The sequence below is a fragment of the Pseudophryne corroboree genome, chromosome 5, assembly GCF_028390025.1.
Source record: "Pseudophryne corroboree isolate aPseCor3 chromosome 5, aPseCor3.hap2, whole genome shotgun sequence".
In the NCBI taxonomy this organism is placed as follows: domain Eukaryota; kingdom Metazoa; phylum Chordata; class Amphibia; order Anura; family Myobatrachidae; genus Pseudophryne; species Pseudophryne corroboree.
In genome coordinates, this window is record NC_086448.1 from 343,822,802 (window position 1) to 343,840,320 (window position 17,519).

Here is a 17,519-nt window from a genome sequence, read left to right on the forward strand (position 1 = left end):
ATCTGAATAAGAAGCTGGAGTTCGAATAAGAAGTGAATAAGAAGCTAGAGCTTGAATAAGAAGTGAATAAGAAGCTGGCCGAATAAGAAGCTAACTTCAGCCTCGTAGTCTGTTGTCCATATTTCAACACATTCTCTATCTTCTTTAATGAAATCTACAAACCCACGCCAAGTATCAACACAGATTCACACCCCGAAGCCCTCACTGAATCTCCACTACTGGGAAGTGAGAAAAGCGGATATCCAGTAAACAGTGCATTCCACACACATAAAGATACCACAAGGAACGATAGCACGGTGACACACAAAGTAGGAAGCAAACTGCTCCTATCACAGTACAGGGCCTAAGTCATGTTTGTACGCAATGGTCGATTATTACGAAATGGAGTGATTATCGTCAGACTGTGCATGTGCTGCAAACACCACACCGGCAGTTGCATTTGCACAGTTACCAACCAGCCAGCAAGTAAACACGGTAGTGGTACCTACTGGATTGAAAAAGTTTATGCGCCTGCGCAGTGCGAGGACCTGCCTCCCTGTCCGCTATTGGTCACCGTGTGACAAGTCACACGCCCCCGATCCTCAGCGCTCTGATGTCACGCACGGCAGGCTGTGGCCGGAGAATGCGCATGCGCGGGGCACGTCACCGGCCGGACGTTGAACGGGAAACCTCGAGAGAGAGGGAGAAGTGGCCCCGGGGTGACACACGGAGGGGGGTACAGAGGTAGGTCTGCTTGTCTATAACCAGGCATGCCATATATATACTGCGTGTGTGACATACTACTGCAGCATGCGCTCACAGGGCACGGAGCTGGGTAACTCACACACGCCGCACTGTACAGGGAGCATGTCCGCTGGCCAGACAGGGAAGAAGCACAATGGAGAGTGTCTGACAGCCTAGTGCACTGTATTCCTCCGCCATGCCCCTATCGCATAGGGTAGCTGCAACATCTATCCCACATCGTTATCCCACTGATACCAGTATATTATAGTACTGTCATCTCCCAGTCTAGTACCCTTGCACCCAGTATAGTGCTGTCACCTCCCATTATAGTACTGTCTATACCTAGTATAATAATCTGACACCCAGTATAGTACCCTGACATCCAGTATAGTGCTGTCACCTCCCAGTATAGTACCCTGACACCCAGTATAGTGCTGTCACCTCCCAGTATAGTACCCTGACACCCAGTATAGTGCTGTCACCTCCCAGTATAGTACCCTGACACTCAGTATAGTGCTGTCACCTCCCAGTATAGTACCCTGACATCCAGTATAGTGCTGTCACCTCCCAGTATAGTACCCTGACATCCAGTATAGTGCTGTCACCTCCCAGTATAGTACCTTGACACCCAGTATAGTGCTGTCACCTCCCAGTATAGTACCCTGACATCCAGTATAGTACTGTCACCTCCCAGTATAGTACCCTGACATCCAGTATAGTGCTGTCACCTCCCAGTATAGTACCCTGACACCCAGTATAGTACTGTCACCTCCCAGTATAGTACCCTGACACCCAGTATAGTGCTGTCACCTCCCAGTATAGTACCCTGACATCCAGTATAGTACTGTCACCTCCCAGTATAGTACCCTGACACCCAGAATAGTGCTGTCACCTCCCAGTATAGTACCCTGACACCCAGTATAGTGCTGTCACCTTCCAGTATAGTATCCTGACACCCAGTATAGTGATGTCACCTCCCAGTATAGTACCCTGACACCCAGTATAGTACTGTCACTTCCCAGTATAGTACCCTGTCACCCAGTATAGTGCTGTCACCTCCCAGTATAGTACCCTGACACCCAGTATAGTACTGTCACCTCCCAGTATAATACCCTGACACCCAGTATAGTACTGTCACCTCCCAGTATAGTACCCTGACATCCAGTATAGTGCTCTCACCTCCCAGTATAGTACCCTGATACCCAGTATAGTGCTGTCACCTCCCAGTATAGTACCCTGACACCCAGTATAGTGCTGTCACCTCCCAGTATAGTACCCTGACACCCAGTATAGTACTGTCACTTCCCAGTATAGTACCGTCACCCAGTATAGTGCTGTCACCTCCCAGTATAGTACCCTGACACCCAGTATAGTACTGTCACCTCCCAGTATAGTACCCTGACACCCAGTATAGTACTGTCACCTCCCAGTATAGTACCCTGACACCCAGTATAGTACTGTCACTTCCCAGTATAGTACCCTGTCACCCAGTATAGTGCTGTCACCTCCCAGTATAGTACCCTGACACCCAGTATAGTACTGTCACCTCCCAGTATAGTACCTTGACACCCTGTATAGTACTATCACCTCCCAGTATAATACCCTGACACCTAGTATAGTACTGTCACCTCCCAGTATAGTACCCTGACACCCAGTATAGTACTGTCACCTCCCAGTATAATACCCTGACACCCAGTATAGTAGTACCCTGTCACCTCCCAGTATAGTACTGTCACCTCCCAGTGTAGTACCCTGTCACCTCCCAGTGTAGTACCCTGTCACCTCCCAGTGTAGTACCCTGTCACCTCCCAGTGTAGTACCCTGTCACCTCCCAGTGTAGTACCCTGTCACCTCCCAGTGTAGTACCCTGTCACCTCCCAGTGTAGTACCCTGACACCCAGTATAGTGCTGTCACCTCCCAGTATAGTACCCTGACACCCAGTATAGTGCTGTCACCTCCCAGTATAGTATCTTGTCACCTCCCAGTATAGTACCCTGACACCCAGTATAGTGCTGTCACCTCCCAGTATAGTACCCTGACACCCAGTATAGTACTGTCACCTCCCATTATAGTTCCCTGACACCCAGTATTGTACTGTCACCTCCCAGTATAGTATCCTGACAACCAGTATTGTACTGTCACCTCCCAGTATAGTATCCTGACACCCAGTATAGTACTGTCACCTCCAAGTATAGTACTCTCCCAGTATTCTCCCAGAATAGTACCCGCATATCACTGTCACACTGCTAACAGTATTGTAGTACTACAGTGTCTTCCTCCAGCATAGTACTGTCACTGTATAGTACTGTCATTGCCCCAGTACAGTACCCTGACACCCAGTATAGTAATGTAATTTACCGTTATTCATTTAACTTGCCTCTACATGCAAGGGGGCAAGTTGCTGTTACATGGTGGCAACAGTAGCCAAACTTGCCCCTTCTCATGCCTGATCATGCCCTGTCCTCACTGATTTTTGTACGCAGCTCTGTGTGCGGCATATAAGTGCACTTACTCGCAGGGGTGAGGTGATCTCATACCTAATTGATTTGATCCCTAAATTGGCAACTGCAGTGTGATATTGTTACATTTTTTTATGTTTTTATGTTTATGCATAATAAAGAGAGGAACCAGGTCATACTGGTGTTTATAATTCCTAAGTGTAGGCTTCATATTTTTAAAGTAGTAACTGAGTATTTGGTAATTGTACAAATTTTGTAGCGAATATCTGATTTTAGCTGTGCTGCAGAAATGCAGTACGTGTGTGAGATAATCATGTCAAACTGTACTCATTAAAATAAAACAACAAAGGTTAAGAGTTAACTTGCAAAGTACAGTTTATTTCTTCCTATATCAGTGTTAGCCAACTACTTGGTTGTAAAGGGACATCAATTTTGGACTCCTAGAAAAGCTCTGTATTCTTAAGAGGAAAAGTGTTCCCATTCTAACACATGGAAATGCTCTTCCTCTGTCATAAAACAGTTTCTCCTAACTTCCATGCATCACTGGGTGTGCTGTAGAGTACTTACAAATGCTGCACATTTTTTGCCGGATCACCACCCTGAATTGCACATACAGTACATGTAGTATGAGCTAAATTTGTTCACAACATACTTGGCATCTCTGTTTTACATAAACACTATATATATATATATATATATATATATATATATATATATATATATATATATATATATATATATATATATATATATATATATATATATATATATATATATATTATATAGTGTGTGTATATATATATATATATATATATATATATATATATATTATATAGTGTATATATATATACATGCGAAAGCCCTCAGTCACTGACTGACTCGTACCCCTTTCACACCGCACAAATAACCCAGTATCAGCCCGGTATATTGCATGGTAGACCCGGGTCGCTGTGCGGTGTAAAAGGGGTCAGTCCCAAATTCTTGGGTCACCTGATCCGGGAATAAAGAAGGGTTATAACTGGGTTATTACCGGGTCAGGTGCAAATTGAACGGGTTGGCAGGTCGATGCGACCCGGAACCCGTTCACAGTATAGGCAGAGGCAATGTGGAGATGATTTCATCTCCCAGCGCCAATTCTGCAGCCGCCCCAGATGTCGTCAGCACTGGCTCCACCCCCTGCCCTAGATGACAACCCGATCTGAAAGCGGCATGACTCATCACTAATTCTCTTCTCGATATGTTAGGAAGCTGGAATTTAACAAAGGTATTCTTCAGATGGGAAATAGGAAAACTACGTAATTAGAATTTTAATAAGCCTCCCCTATGGGGATGAACAGGGTGTTGACATAATTACATCATTACCGATACGTGGCTTGTGTTGCCTGAACGAAAATGGACAATCGGATCAAAATTTGGATTGCACCTCCAGTGCGTATGATTTAATAAACTACAAAAATAGTCCTGTCACTTTTTACCATATCTGCTATGGGTGCTCCTTGGGTTACGCCAAGAACCATGGATTAGTGTTTACGTACATTAAGACATCTCAAATTTACATCTCTATAGATTTACCAAATTTTTAACACTTATTATATTTACAACCGTGAAAATCATAAACTCCCGTGCGAAGAACGGGTAGAACAGCTAGTACTAAACTAAAAACGTAAATGACTACATATGGAAGTTATAACATGATCTGCATCTCAGTTTCATTTGCATTCATTCAATATTGTACACTCAATAGAATATTTATGTCTGTACTTTAGTGTGGAAATAGTAAGTAAGTGTATGCGGTCTCCTGGGGATCAGTATGAATAACCGACGGTCGGGATGCCAGCCTTCAGTATACAGGCAGCGGGGCGAGCGCAGAGGGTCCCCTTGCAGGCTTGCTGCGCTTGCCACATGTTCTATTCCCCCTCTGTGGGTGTCGTGTACACCCACGAGTGGGAATAACCCCTGTGAGCCGGGATTGCGACTGCCGGCAATTTAACTGCACCCCGTCTTCTGGCTGTATGCATCTGTGCACATCACAGACAGAGTACTAGAATGCTAAGAACACTACAGCATTTCAAATGACACGTATCAGGCGTGAGCATAATTAATGACTATACATTTAAAATAAATGAAATAAGTTATTTACCCCTTGTTGGAGCATCAATCTAAGATCTGTTCCCTCTCAGCCTGTGAATAGCTATAGACAATGTAGTAAACAATGTTGTGACAGAACTCTGGACATATTTGTATTTAAGTTTTGTATGCCCATTGGGCAAAGGTTTGACTGAAAGGGCATGACGGAAGCTCACTGATTATTCATCCCTATGGTGTTGCTTAAAACTGCTTAAATTGCTTTGTTTCCACAAGGCTGCATTAGAAATGGAAATTTGAATGGTTTAATATCTTTATTGGACAACCTCTTGTAAAAACACATTAAAATGAACCTAGTCACCTACATGCCTGTCTCAGTTATTTCCTGTAACAATACCCATGAATATTAGCCACACAGTATTGTTATGTTGGTAACACTTACATAGTTTATGACATTACAAGAGTTAGAACAGAATGTTATAATTGTAGGCAATATCTTGAAAATATCAGAGCTGCGTATGGGGGATGTCGTAATTTCATATTTAATGTAGTTTATCTATAAACCTGTATCGTGTTCTTCGCATAATATGTTTTTGTTTTTTATTGCAGACTGGCTGTTGTTATTTTGGCAAAAGGAATAAGACAATATCAATAGGATTTAAAAAATGGGGACTCCTGGATCTGGAAGGAAGCGTACACAAATTAAAGACAGATTCTCTGCTGAAGATGAAGCCCTGAGTCATATAGCAAGAGAGGTTGGATTCTGTTTTCATAGATTTTGCTATACATCATCTATATTGTGTTCTTCCAAATTTATCTTTTTGCCATTTGAGTATGAAATAATGTTTAATGTCAGATACATATGTCTGTAATTGAACACTATGGGGTCGATTCTATTCGGCAACTTAAGAATAGCGCCGGGAATTAGCTCCCGACGCTATTCAATTCAGCTGCTAGTGACCCGCAATTGTCGGGAATTCTTCTCTCATCCTCGGGGGATGAGAGAAGAAACCCGACAAAAGTGCTGCCTCGCGGCCGGCGCGAGGCTGATTCTGTCGGGAATCAGCATCGCCGCGGGTAGTTAAGTCGGAGAATGCCCGTTATCCCGACAAAACTACCTGTTAAGTCGGCGAGAACGGGACATCGCCGACTTAACTGGAGCTGAATTGAATAGCGTCGGGAGCTAATTCCCGGCGCTATTCTTAAGTTGCCGAATAGAATCGACCCATATGTACAGAACAATATTTCGATGATACTGCGAATGTAACTTTTCCTGTGCACGAGGCGCCTTCCAAGAGACAACTACTTGGTCGTACTACTACTCCCCAACTATCTGCATTAACTTTGCCCACCAGCTAGGATGGTCAGCAGTCTGTTGTAACCATTAAATGGGAATCATTGCAGTGATCATTCCATGTCTTTTCTTAGACAGTATTATCCATAGCTTTCTCACTGCCGTGAATGCCAGCTGAGTGCATCTACATGTCAGCGATCACTCAGTGTACTATAATTGGGTTGCCAGTTATAAGGCTGTTTGTTAGAACCAGAGAACTAAACAGGGTGATTCAAAAGTCCCAGTACAGTCTTTTGTTTCAAAAACTGTGCTGGAAATGGGAAAACTGACTTAAGGTGGGTACACACTGGTAGATATATCTGCCGATCAATTGATCGGCAGATATATCTATGGACGAATCGGGCAGTGTGCTGTGCATACACACTGCCCGATCTGTCGGGGACTGACGTCATGAACTGGACGGGTGTGTACACACGCCCGCTCAGTTCAGCTGTCAATCACCGCCGGCTGCCGCAGCATGTGTACGGTACACACACAGCGACGCGCCAATATATCGTTAGATATATTGGCCGTCGGCTGTGCTGCGGGGCCAACGCGATACATCTGTGAACGACGGAGTTCACAGACGTATTGCCCGTACACACTGGCCGACGGACCCACAATATATTGGCCGTTCAAGAGAATGGCCGATATATCGGCCAGTTTGTACCCACCTTTAGATTCAAGATGGCCAATTTCAGGATGGCGCCCATGTTCGGTACATACCATAAAAGATAGCCCACCTCACCCATACCTTACTGGAGTACTCCAGGTTTCCCATTTCCTTCACAGTTTTTGAAACAAAAGGGTGTACTGTGACTTTCAAGTCATCCTGTATATTGGAAATTTGTAAACCATCAATTAATTTTTTTTTATTTCATTTCTCTGCTGTAGACACTTGAAATTAGCTCCTGAAGGGACTAGAAATTACATGTACCTTAAGTGGGTTGGTTATGGAATCCCAGCAGTCAGAATACAGACGCAGGGATCCCAGCCATCAGAATGCCGACAGCGGGGCGAGCACTAGAAAGCCACTTGCGGGCACAGTGGCTCACTGTGCTCGCCACAGGTTCTATTCCCACTCTATGGGTGTCGTGGACACCCACGAGTGGGAATAGCCCTGGCGCAGCTGTCGGCATTCTTGGCGGTCGGTATTCTGACCGCCAGGATCCCAACCGCCGAGATAGTAAATACATCCCCCTTAAGTGGACCTGCCTATGTGAATTATAGTGAAACAATTCCAGTGTTTATATCTGCCATTTTATAATAACATGATAATGCAAATTAGTTTTTAATTATGGTTCATATTCAACACCCACAAATGCAGGTTTATCTACTTTTCTGAAGCTGGAATGTATGCAGTCTCTCTGTAAGTTAATTAATAAATTAATTTGTCAGGGTTTTCACAGCCCACCTACAGTACTTCTGTCTTGTGTCAACAGATATGTTAAAGGTATATTACACCAAAATCTGTTAGGAAGTAAGTGGTTATCTTCCAGGGATGACCAACTACTTTTCAAGGTAGATTATAATTGAGGACAATTATGGAAACACATTCCAATACTAAAGCACTACACTTTAGGCTGGTTCAATATAAATCGGTGTGACAAACAACTACTACTCAGGTTCTAATTTGGGGAGCACTAACTTTTACATTAGCCTTAGTAAGGAGTCACACCAGATTGAGGATTTTTTTTTTCTTTTGAGTTCATATGACCAATTCAGGGTGGGAACACTCATCGGCCAGTGTGTACGCACCATTAGTGCTCCATGCAGATCTCAGTCTAATTGGACATCTGTGGTATGTGCAGGAAACTCAAGTCTAAGCCATGAGGCTCCATGAAAGACTACTGCATCTATTCTTTTCTTCACCTATATTCTTATATTATTTATACCACCAAAATGTGCAAAAAGCTAAAGTCTCTGAAAGCGCTTTGTGCTTCGACTTGTGTAAGCACATAAAGGTTTCCACCATTTACTATGTATGGTGACATTTGTTGAGTAAAGAGTTTACATTGGCTGATGAGTGGAGCTGTGTGGAGGGCGTTCCATTCTAGGCAAGGAATAGTTCCACTAGTGCACTTTGTTTTGAAAAGTATTTTCATTTCAAGGGTGTTTTGATAATGCATAGTTTTAGTAAATCTACCCCTTGGACTTTTCAGCCAAGGTGCTGATCACTGATGAGGGGACATTTTAATTTTGAAGAGCAAAATTTGGAAGTGACTTGTTGCTAAAACTGAAACACAGGTTTGGTAATGCATTTTAATGTGTACTTTGACCCATAGCTAACTCTCTTGTATTTAATTCTTCTCCAAAGCAAATCTTATTCATTAACGGGAATATTTTGATTTTAATTTCACAGCTTCAATCTTTACTTCACACCTTTGTACAAAAGTTCTCTGTTTTAAAATATTTTGCTGGTTTTGTCCTTAATTTAATGTCTTAGTATTTGTATTCAATAGCAAAATAAATTGTAGTACCTGACCAGAGTAATGTATTACCAAATAGAGTCAGTCAAGCATACTACCAGCAGTACAACCGGTCACAGTATGGACAAACCAAGAAAAAAAAATATTTTACAACCAAAATATTTATTGTATTTTTTTACCCATATGACTATACATCACTGACTGCCACTGAAAGTAACCTCCGGCAGAAGGGGAACAGCGGGGTGGGTCGGGCATCACTGCCCGAACTGCATTTGATCTCCAGCAGGAGGGCATTACTTCCCACGCTGAATTTAAGAGCCGGCAGGCGGGGGAGAGGGGGAAGAGGTCATCATGGCCCGCACTGAATAGCCGTCCCGGCGGGAGAGGGGGGTTTGGGCATTACTGCCCGCGCACAATACAAGAGCCGGCAGGAGGGGGAGAGGGGGTTTTGGGCATCACTGTCCAAGTTGAATATAAGCTCCATGTGGTACCCCTGCCCCGTGGCCACACGGCTATGGTGGTAGACCACAGCTGCCAACCTTCACAGCCATAGGGCACACAACAGACCCCCACCAATACTCAACCATGCCTACCAGCCAGAGTTGGGACAGAGACCAAGCTCAGGACGTCAGACAGTCAGCACACGCGCTCTTGTGTCCATAAAATGGCTGCTGCAAGGTTGTAGGCACGCCCATAAGCAGGTACTGGTTCCTGCCTCCCTGCACAAAATCTGGTTGCCAGGAAGCAGAATCTGGTCGCCATGGTGACCTGGCCCCCGGGATTTGTCGAGCCCTGTAACAAACCATGTATGTATTTGTGATTAATTAATAACACCGGTATCCTCACAATGCAGTAACATATAGCAAGCAATCAGTCATCAATTAGATTTGATCAGCCTACCAGAGAAGTTTATTTCTTTCTACATAATTAAGTAACTGAGCATTTAGACAAGCTATACTGTATGACTTTTAGGATGAGCAAAGGTTCTACAATTTTTCTTGATGATTTGCATCATTTTGTGAAGGTTGAACTATATACTACAGATATATAGTATGTCCTCATACAGTACATCTTTGCTGCAGTCACTCCAAACATGCCCTCTTGGCACACCAGGTCGCATGAGAATTCTCTAGCATCAGGCATCTTTTTTGCTTCTTTTTATGCCAAAAATGCATCTTATTCACAATGCAATGCAACTAACATGCATGGTAGACTGTGCTGCTCAATTTGATATCCGTTTGCGACGGAGTCTCTGAATCTGTATACGAAGTGCCACAACGTACGTAGCAGCCGCAGAGTTTTTCCAATACTAGTTCTGTTCTGCTCTGTATACAGTCTCAGTCACACACAATATACAAGTGTCATTTATCAAATTTATCAGCACAGCCGCCTTATGTGTTGCAAATTAGACTCCTTTTCCCCCAAAAATAGATCCTCTGCATTAGCAGAATTGCACAAGATCTGGGGGCTCACGCCAGGCATCTCACTCTGCATGGCTTATTGATGCTGGATGTGTGAGGACACCGTTGTACAGATATGTCCTCATATACGTCTTTACTACAATCACACCAAATAGCCCCTTGTGGCACGCCAGGTTACATGAGAATCTTTTAGTGTTGGACGTCTTTTTTGCCTCTGCCTCTTTTTGCCTCTGTTTTTGGCAAAAAATGTTTCTTATTCGCAACACAATGCAACTAGGAAGCATATGGATACTGTGCTGATTTATTTGATATATGTGTGACAGAGTCTCTCAATCTGTATACAAATTGCTACAATGTAGCAGCCACAGCTTTCTTCCAGTACAAGTTCTGTTCTGTTTACAGTGTCCGTCGCACAAAATATACAAGTGTCATATATCAAATTAATCAGCACAGTCTCCTCGTGCATCCATGTTGCATTGCGCTGCAAATAATACACATTTCTCTGACGTCCTAGTGGATGCTGGGAACTCCGTAAGGACCATGGGGATAGCGGCTCCGCAGGAGACTGGGCACAACTAAAGAAAGCTTTAGGTCACCTGGTGTGCACTGGCTCCTCCCACTATGACCCTCCTCCAAGCCTCAGTTAGATTTTGTGCCCGGCCGAGGTTGGATGCACACTAGGGGCTCTCCTGAGCTTCTAGAAAGAAAGTATAGAATTAGGTTTTTTATTTTCAGTGAGACCTGCTGGCAACAGGCTCACTGCAGCGAGGGACTAAGGGGAGAAGAAGCGAACCTGCCTGCTTGCAGCCAGCTTGGGCTTCTTAGGCTACTGGACACCATTAGCTCCAGAGGGATCGACCGCAGGCCCAGCCTTGGTGTTCGGTCCCGGAGCCGCGCCGCCGTCCCCCTAACAGAGCCAGAAGCAAGAAGAGGTCCGGAAAATCGGCGGCAGAAGACATCAGTCTTCACCAAGGTAGCGCACAGCACTGCAGCTGTGCGCCATTGCTCCTCATACACACTTCACACTCCGGTCACTGAGGGTGCAGGGCGCTTGGGGGGGGCGCCCTGAGCAGCAATAAAAACACCTTGGCTGGCAAAAATACCACAATATATAGCCCCAGAGGCTATATATGTGGTAAATACCCCTGCCAGAATCCAGAAAAAAGCGGGAGAAAAGTCCGCGAAAAAGGGGCGGAGCTATCTCCCTCAGACACACTGGCGCCATTTTCTCTTCACAGTGCAGCTGGAAGAAAGCTCCCCGGGCTCTCCCCTGTAGTTTTCAGGCTCAAAGGGTTAAAAAGAGAGGGGGGGCACTAAATTTAGGCGCAATATTATATATACAAGCAGCTATTGGGGAAATTTCACTCAGTTATAGTGTTAATCCCCACATTATATAGCGCTCTGGTGTGTGCTGGCATACTCTCTCTCTGTCTCCCCAAAGGGCTTTGTGGGGTCCTGTCCTCAGTCAGAGCATTCCCTGTGTGTGTGCGGTGTGTCGGTACGGCTGTGTCGACATGTTTAATGAGGAGGCTTATATGGTGACGGAGCAGATGCCGATAAACGCCCCCTGTGGGGCCGACACCAGAGTGGATGGTTAGGTGAAAGGTATTAACCGACAGTCTCCACTCCTTACATAAAAGGGTGGATGACGTAACAGCTGTGGGACAGCCGGCTTCTCAGTCCGCGCCTGCCCAGGCGTCTCAAAGGCCATCAGGGGCTCAAAAACGCCCGCTCACTCAGATGGCAGACACAGATGTCGACACGGAGTCTGACTCCAGTGTCGACAAGGTTGAGACATATACACAATCCACTAGGAACATCCGTGACTTGATCCCGGCAATAAAAAAAATGTGTTACACATTTCTGACATTAACCCTCTAAAAATGGGTTTTTATGTTGGGGAGAAAAAGCAGGCAGTGTTTTGTTCCCCCATCAGATGAATGAATGAAGTGTGTGAAAAGCGTGGGTTCCCCCCGATAAGAAACTGGTAATTTCTAAAAAGTTACTGATGGCGTACCCTTTCCCGCCAGAGGATAAGTTACGCTGGGAGATATCCCCTAGGGTGGATAAGGCGCTCACACGGTTGTCAAAAAAGGTGGCACTGCCGTTTTAGGAACGGCCACTTTGAAGGTACCTGTTGATAAAAAGCAGGAGGCTATCCTGAAGTCTGTATTTACACACTCAGGTACTAGACTGAGACCTGCAGATCGTGCTGCTGCAGCGTGGTCGGTGACCCTGTCAAACATGAGAACATATTAAAGACGTCGTCTTATATATGAGGGATGCGCAGAGGGATATTTTGCCGGCTGGCATCCAAAATGAATGTAATGTCCATTCTGTCAGGAGGGTATTAGAGACCTGTCACTGGACAGGTGATGCTGACTTTAAAAGGCGCATAGAGATTCTGCCTTATAAGGGTGAGGAATTATTTGGGGATGGTCTCTGGGACCTCGTATCCACAGCAACAGCTGGGAAGAAATATTTTTACCTCAGGTTTCCTCACAGACTAAGAAAGCACTGTATTATCTGGTACAGTCCTTTCGGCTTCAGAAAAGCAAGCGGGTCAAAGGCGCTTCCTTTCTGTACAGAGACATGGGAAGAGGGAAAAAGCTGCACCAGTCAGCCTGTTCCCAGAATCAAAATTCTTCTCTCGCTTCCTCTGAGTCCACAGCATGACGCGGGGGCTCCACAGGTGTAGCCAGGTATGGTGGGGGGCCGTCTCAAAAATTTCAGCGATCAGTGGGCTCGCTCACAGGTGGATCCCTGTTTCATTCAAGTAGTATTTCAGGGGTACAAGCTGGAATTCGAGATGTCTCCCCCCCGCCGTTTCCTCAAATATGCCTTGCCGACAACCCCCTCAGGCAGGGAGGCTGCGCTAGAGGCAATTAATAAGCTGTATTCCCAGCAGGTAATACTCAAGGTGCCCCTACTTCAACAAGGACGGGGTTACTATTCCACACGGTTTGGGGTACCGAAACTGCATGGTTCGGTGTGACCCATTTTATATTTAAAATCCTTGAACACATACATAAAAAAATTCAAGTTCAAGATGGAATCGCTCAGGGCGGTTATTGCAAGCCTGGACGAGGGGGATTACATGGGATCCCGGGACATCAAGGATGCTTACCTGCATGTCCCCATTTACCATTCTCGCCAGGAGTACCTCAGATTTGTGGTACAGGATTACCATTACCAAGTCCAGACACTGCCGTTTGGACTGTACATGGCACCGAGGGTGTTTACCAAGGTAATGGCCGAAATGATGATACTCCTTCGAAAAAAGGGAGTTTTCTCTGACGTCCTAGTGGATGCTGGGACTTCCGTAAGGACCATGGGGAATAGCGGCTCCGCAGGAGACTGGGCACAAACGTAAAAGCTTTAGACTAGCTGGTGTGCACTGGCTCCTCCCCCTATGACCCTCCTCCAAGCCTCAGTTAGATTTTTGTGCCCGAACGAGAAGGGTGCATGCTAGGTGGCTCTCCTGAGCTGCTTAGAAGTAAAAGTTTAAATAGGTTTTTTATTTTCAGTGAGTCCTGCTGGCAACAGGCTCACTGCATCGTGGGACTAAGGGGAGAAGAAGCGAACTCACCTGCGTGCAGAGTGGATTGGGCTTCTTGGCTACTGGACATTAGCTCCAGAGGGACGATCACAGGTTCAGCCTGGATGGGTCCCGGAGCCGCGCCGCCGGCCCCCTTACAGAGCCAGAAGAGCGAAGAGGTCCGGAGAAATCGGCGGCAGAAGACGTTCCTGTCTTCAGATAAGGTAGCGCACAGCACTGCAGCTGTGCGCCATTGCTCTCAGCACACTTCACACTCCGGTCACTGAGGGTGCAGGGCGCTGGGGGGGAGCGCCCTGAGACGCAATAAAACACTATAAAAACCTTATATGGCTAAAGAAATGCATCACATATAGCTCCTGGGCTATATGGATGCATTTAACCCCTGCCAGTTTTCCTGAAAAAAGCGGGAGAAAAGGCCGCCGTGAAGGGGGCGGAGCCTTTCTCCTCAGCACACAAGCGCCATTTTCTTTCACAGCTCCGCTGGAAGGACGGCTCCCTGACTCTCCCCTGCAGTCCTGCTACAAGAATCAGGGTAAAACAAGAGAGGGGGGGCACTATTGGCAGCTAATATAAAACAGCAGCTATAAAGGGAGTAACACTTACATAAGGTTATCCCTGTATATATATAGCGCTCTGGTGTGTGCTGGCAAACTCTCCCTCTGTCTCCCCAAAGGGCTCGTGGGGTCCTGTCCTCTTTCAGAGCATTCCCTGTGTGTGTGCTGGGTGTCGGTACGATTGTGTCGACATGTATGAGGAGGAAAATGATGTGGAAGCAGAGCAATTGCCTGTGTTAGTGATGTCACCCCCTAGGGAGTCGACACCTGACTGGATGGTTGTATTTAAAGAATTACGTGACAGTGTCAGCACTTTGCAAAAAACTGTTGACGACATGAGACAGCCGGCAAATCAATTAGTGCCTGTTCAGGCGTCTCAGACACCGTCGGGGGCGCTAAAACGCCCGTTACCTCAGATGGTCGACACAGACCCAGACACGGATACTGAATCCAGTGTCGACGGTGAGGAGACAAACGTAATGTCCAGTAGGGCCACACGTTACATGATCACGGCAATGAAGGAGGCATTGAATATTTCTGACACTACAAGTACCACAAAAAAGGGTATTATGTGGGGTGTGAAAAAACTACCAGTACTTTTTCCTGAATCAGATGAATTAAATGAGGTGTGTGAAACACCTCCTAGGGTAGATATGGCGCTCACACGCTTATCAAAACAAGTGGCGTTACCGTCTCCCGATACGGCCGCCCTTAAGGAACCAGCTGATAGAAGGCTGGAAAATATCCTAAAAGGTATATACACACATACTGGTGTTATACTGCGACCAGCAATCGCCTCAGCCTGGATGTGCAGTGCTGGAGTGGCTTGGTCGGATTCCCTGACTGAAAATATTGATACCCTGGATAGGGACAGTATATTATTAACTATAGAGCATTTAAAGGATGCATTACTATATATGCGAGATGCACAGAGGGATATTTGCACCCTGGCATCTAGAGTGAGTGCGATGTCCATTTCTGCCAGAAGAGCGTTATGGACGCGACAGTGGTCAGGTGATGCGGATTCCAAACGACATATGGAAGTATTGCCGTATAAAGGGGAGGAGTTATTTGGGGTCGGTCTATCGGACCTGGTGGCCACGGCTGGAAAATCCACCTTTTTACCCCAGGTCACCTCTCAGCAGAAAAAGACACCGTCTTTTCAAACTCAGTCCTTTCGTTCCCATAAGGGCAAGCGGGCAAAAGGCCACTCATTTCTGCCCCGGGGCAGAGGAAGGGGAAAAAGACTGCACCAGGCAGCCTCTTCCCAGGAGCAGAAGCCCTCCCCTGCTTCTGCCAAGTCTTCAGCATGACGCTGGGGCTCTACAAGCGGACTCAGGCACGGTGGGGGGCCGTCTCAAGAATTTCAGCGCACAGTGGGCTCACTCGCAAGTGGACCCCTGGATCCTGCAGGTAGTATCACAGGGGTACAAATTGGAATTCGAGACGTCTCCCCCTCGCCGGTTCCTGAAGTCTGCTCTACCAACGTCTCCCTCCGACAGGGAGGCGGTAGTGGAAGCTATTCACAAGCTGTATTCCCAGCAGGTGATAATCAAGGTACCCCTCCTACAACAGGGAAAGGGGTATTATTCCACGCTGTTTTGTGGTACCGAAGCCGGACGGCTCAGTGAGACCAATTTTAAATCTAAAATCCTTGAACACTTACATAAAAAGGTTCAAATTCAAGATGGAGTCACTCAGAGCAGTGATAGCGAACCTGGAAGAAGGGGACTATATGGTATCTCTAGACATCAAAGATGCTTATCTCCATGTCCCAATCTACCCTTCTCACCAAGGGTACCTCAGGTTTGTGGTACAAAACTGTCATTATCAGTTTCAGACGCTGCCGTTTGGATTGTCCACGGCACCACGGGTCTTTACCAAGGTAATAGCCGAAATGATGATTCTTCTTCGAAGAAAAGGCGTCTTAATTATCCCTTACTTGGACGATCTCCTGATAAGGGCAAGGTCCAGGGAACAGTTAGAGGTCGGAGTAGCACTATCTCAGGTAGTGCTACGTCAGCACGGGTGGATCCTAAATATCCCAAAATCACAGCTGATTCCAACAACACGTCTACTGTTCCTGGGGATGATTCTGGACACAGTCCAGAAAAAGGTGTTTCTCCCGGAGGAGAAGGCCAGGGAGTTATCCGAGCTAGTCAGGAAACTCCTAAAACCAGGCCAAGTGTCAGTGCATCAATGCACGAGAGTCCTGGGAAAAATGGTGGCTTCTTACGAAGCGATTCCATTCGGAAGATTCCATGCAAGAACTTTTCAGTGGGATCTGCTGGACAAATGGTCCGGATCGCATCTTCAGATGCATCAGCGGATAACCCTATCTCCAAGGACAAGGGTGTCTCTCCTGTGGTGGTTACAGAGTGCTCATCTTCTAGAGGGCCGCAGATTCGGCATTCAGGATTGGATGCTGGTGACCACCGATGCCAGCCTGAGAGGCTGGGGAGCAGTCACACAGGGAAGAAATTTCCAGGGCTTGTGGTCAAGCATGGAAACGTCTCTTCACATAAATATCCTGGAACTAAGGGCCATTTACAATGCCCTAAGTCAAGCAAGGCCTCTGCTTCAGGGTCAGTCGGTATTGATCCAATCGGACAACATCACGGCAGTCGCCCACGTCAACAGACAGGGCGGCACAAGAAGCAGGAGGGCAATGGCAGAAGCTGCAAGGATTCTTCGCTGGGCGGAAAATCATGTGGTGGCACTGTCAGCAGTGTTCATTCCGGGAGTGGACAACTGGGAAGCAGACTTCCTCAGCAGACACGACCTCCACCCGGGGGAGTGGGGACTTCACCCAGAAGTCTTTCAAGTGATTGTAAACCGTTGGGAAAAACCAAAGGTGGACATGATGGCGTCCCGTCTCAACAAAAAACTGGACAGATATTGCGCCAGGTCAAGGGACCCTCAGGCAATAGCGGTGGACGCTCTGGTAACACCGTG

At 46.3% G+C, this 17,519-nt stretch overlaps 1 protein-coding gene across 13 annotated transcripts in view; it reads left to right on the forward strand.

Annotated features, from left to right (window-relative positions):
* The first annotated feature begins 571 nt into the window (after nt 1-571).
* The window catches only part of LRRFIP2 (LRR binding FLII interacting protein 2), a 276,779-nt gene continuing 259,831 nt past the window's right edge, over nt 572-17,519 (forward strand). For 5 of the 13 annotated variants that reach the window (XM_063922583.1, XM_063922587.1, XM_063922586.1 and 2 more), the window contains exons 1-2: nt 572-723; nt 5,878-6,023. In XM_063922583.1, coding sequence (XP_063778653.1) covers nt 5,934-6,023 — 90 coding nt within the window. In that variant the 5' untranslated portion in view covers nt 572-723; nt 5,878-5,933. The remainder of the gene's footprint in view (nt 724-5,877; nt 6,024-17,519) is intronic. The other 8 variants (XM_063922590.1, XM_063922591.1, XM_063922589.1 and 5 more) reach the window with 6 other exon arrangements.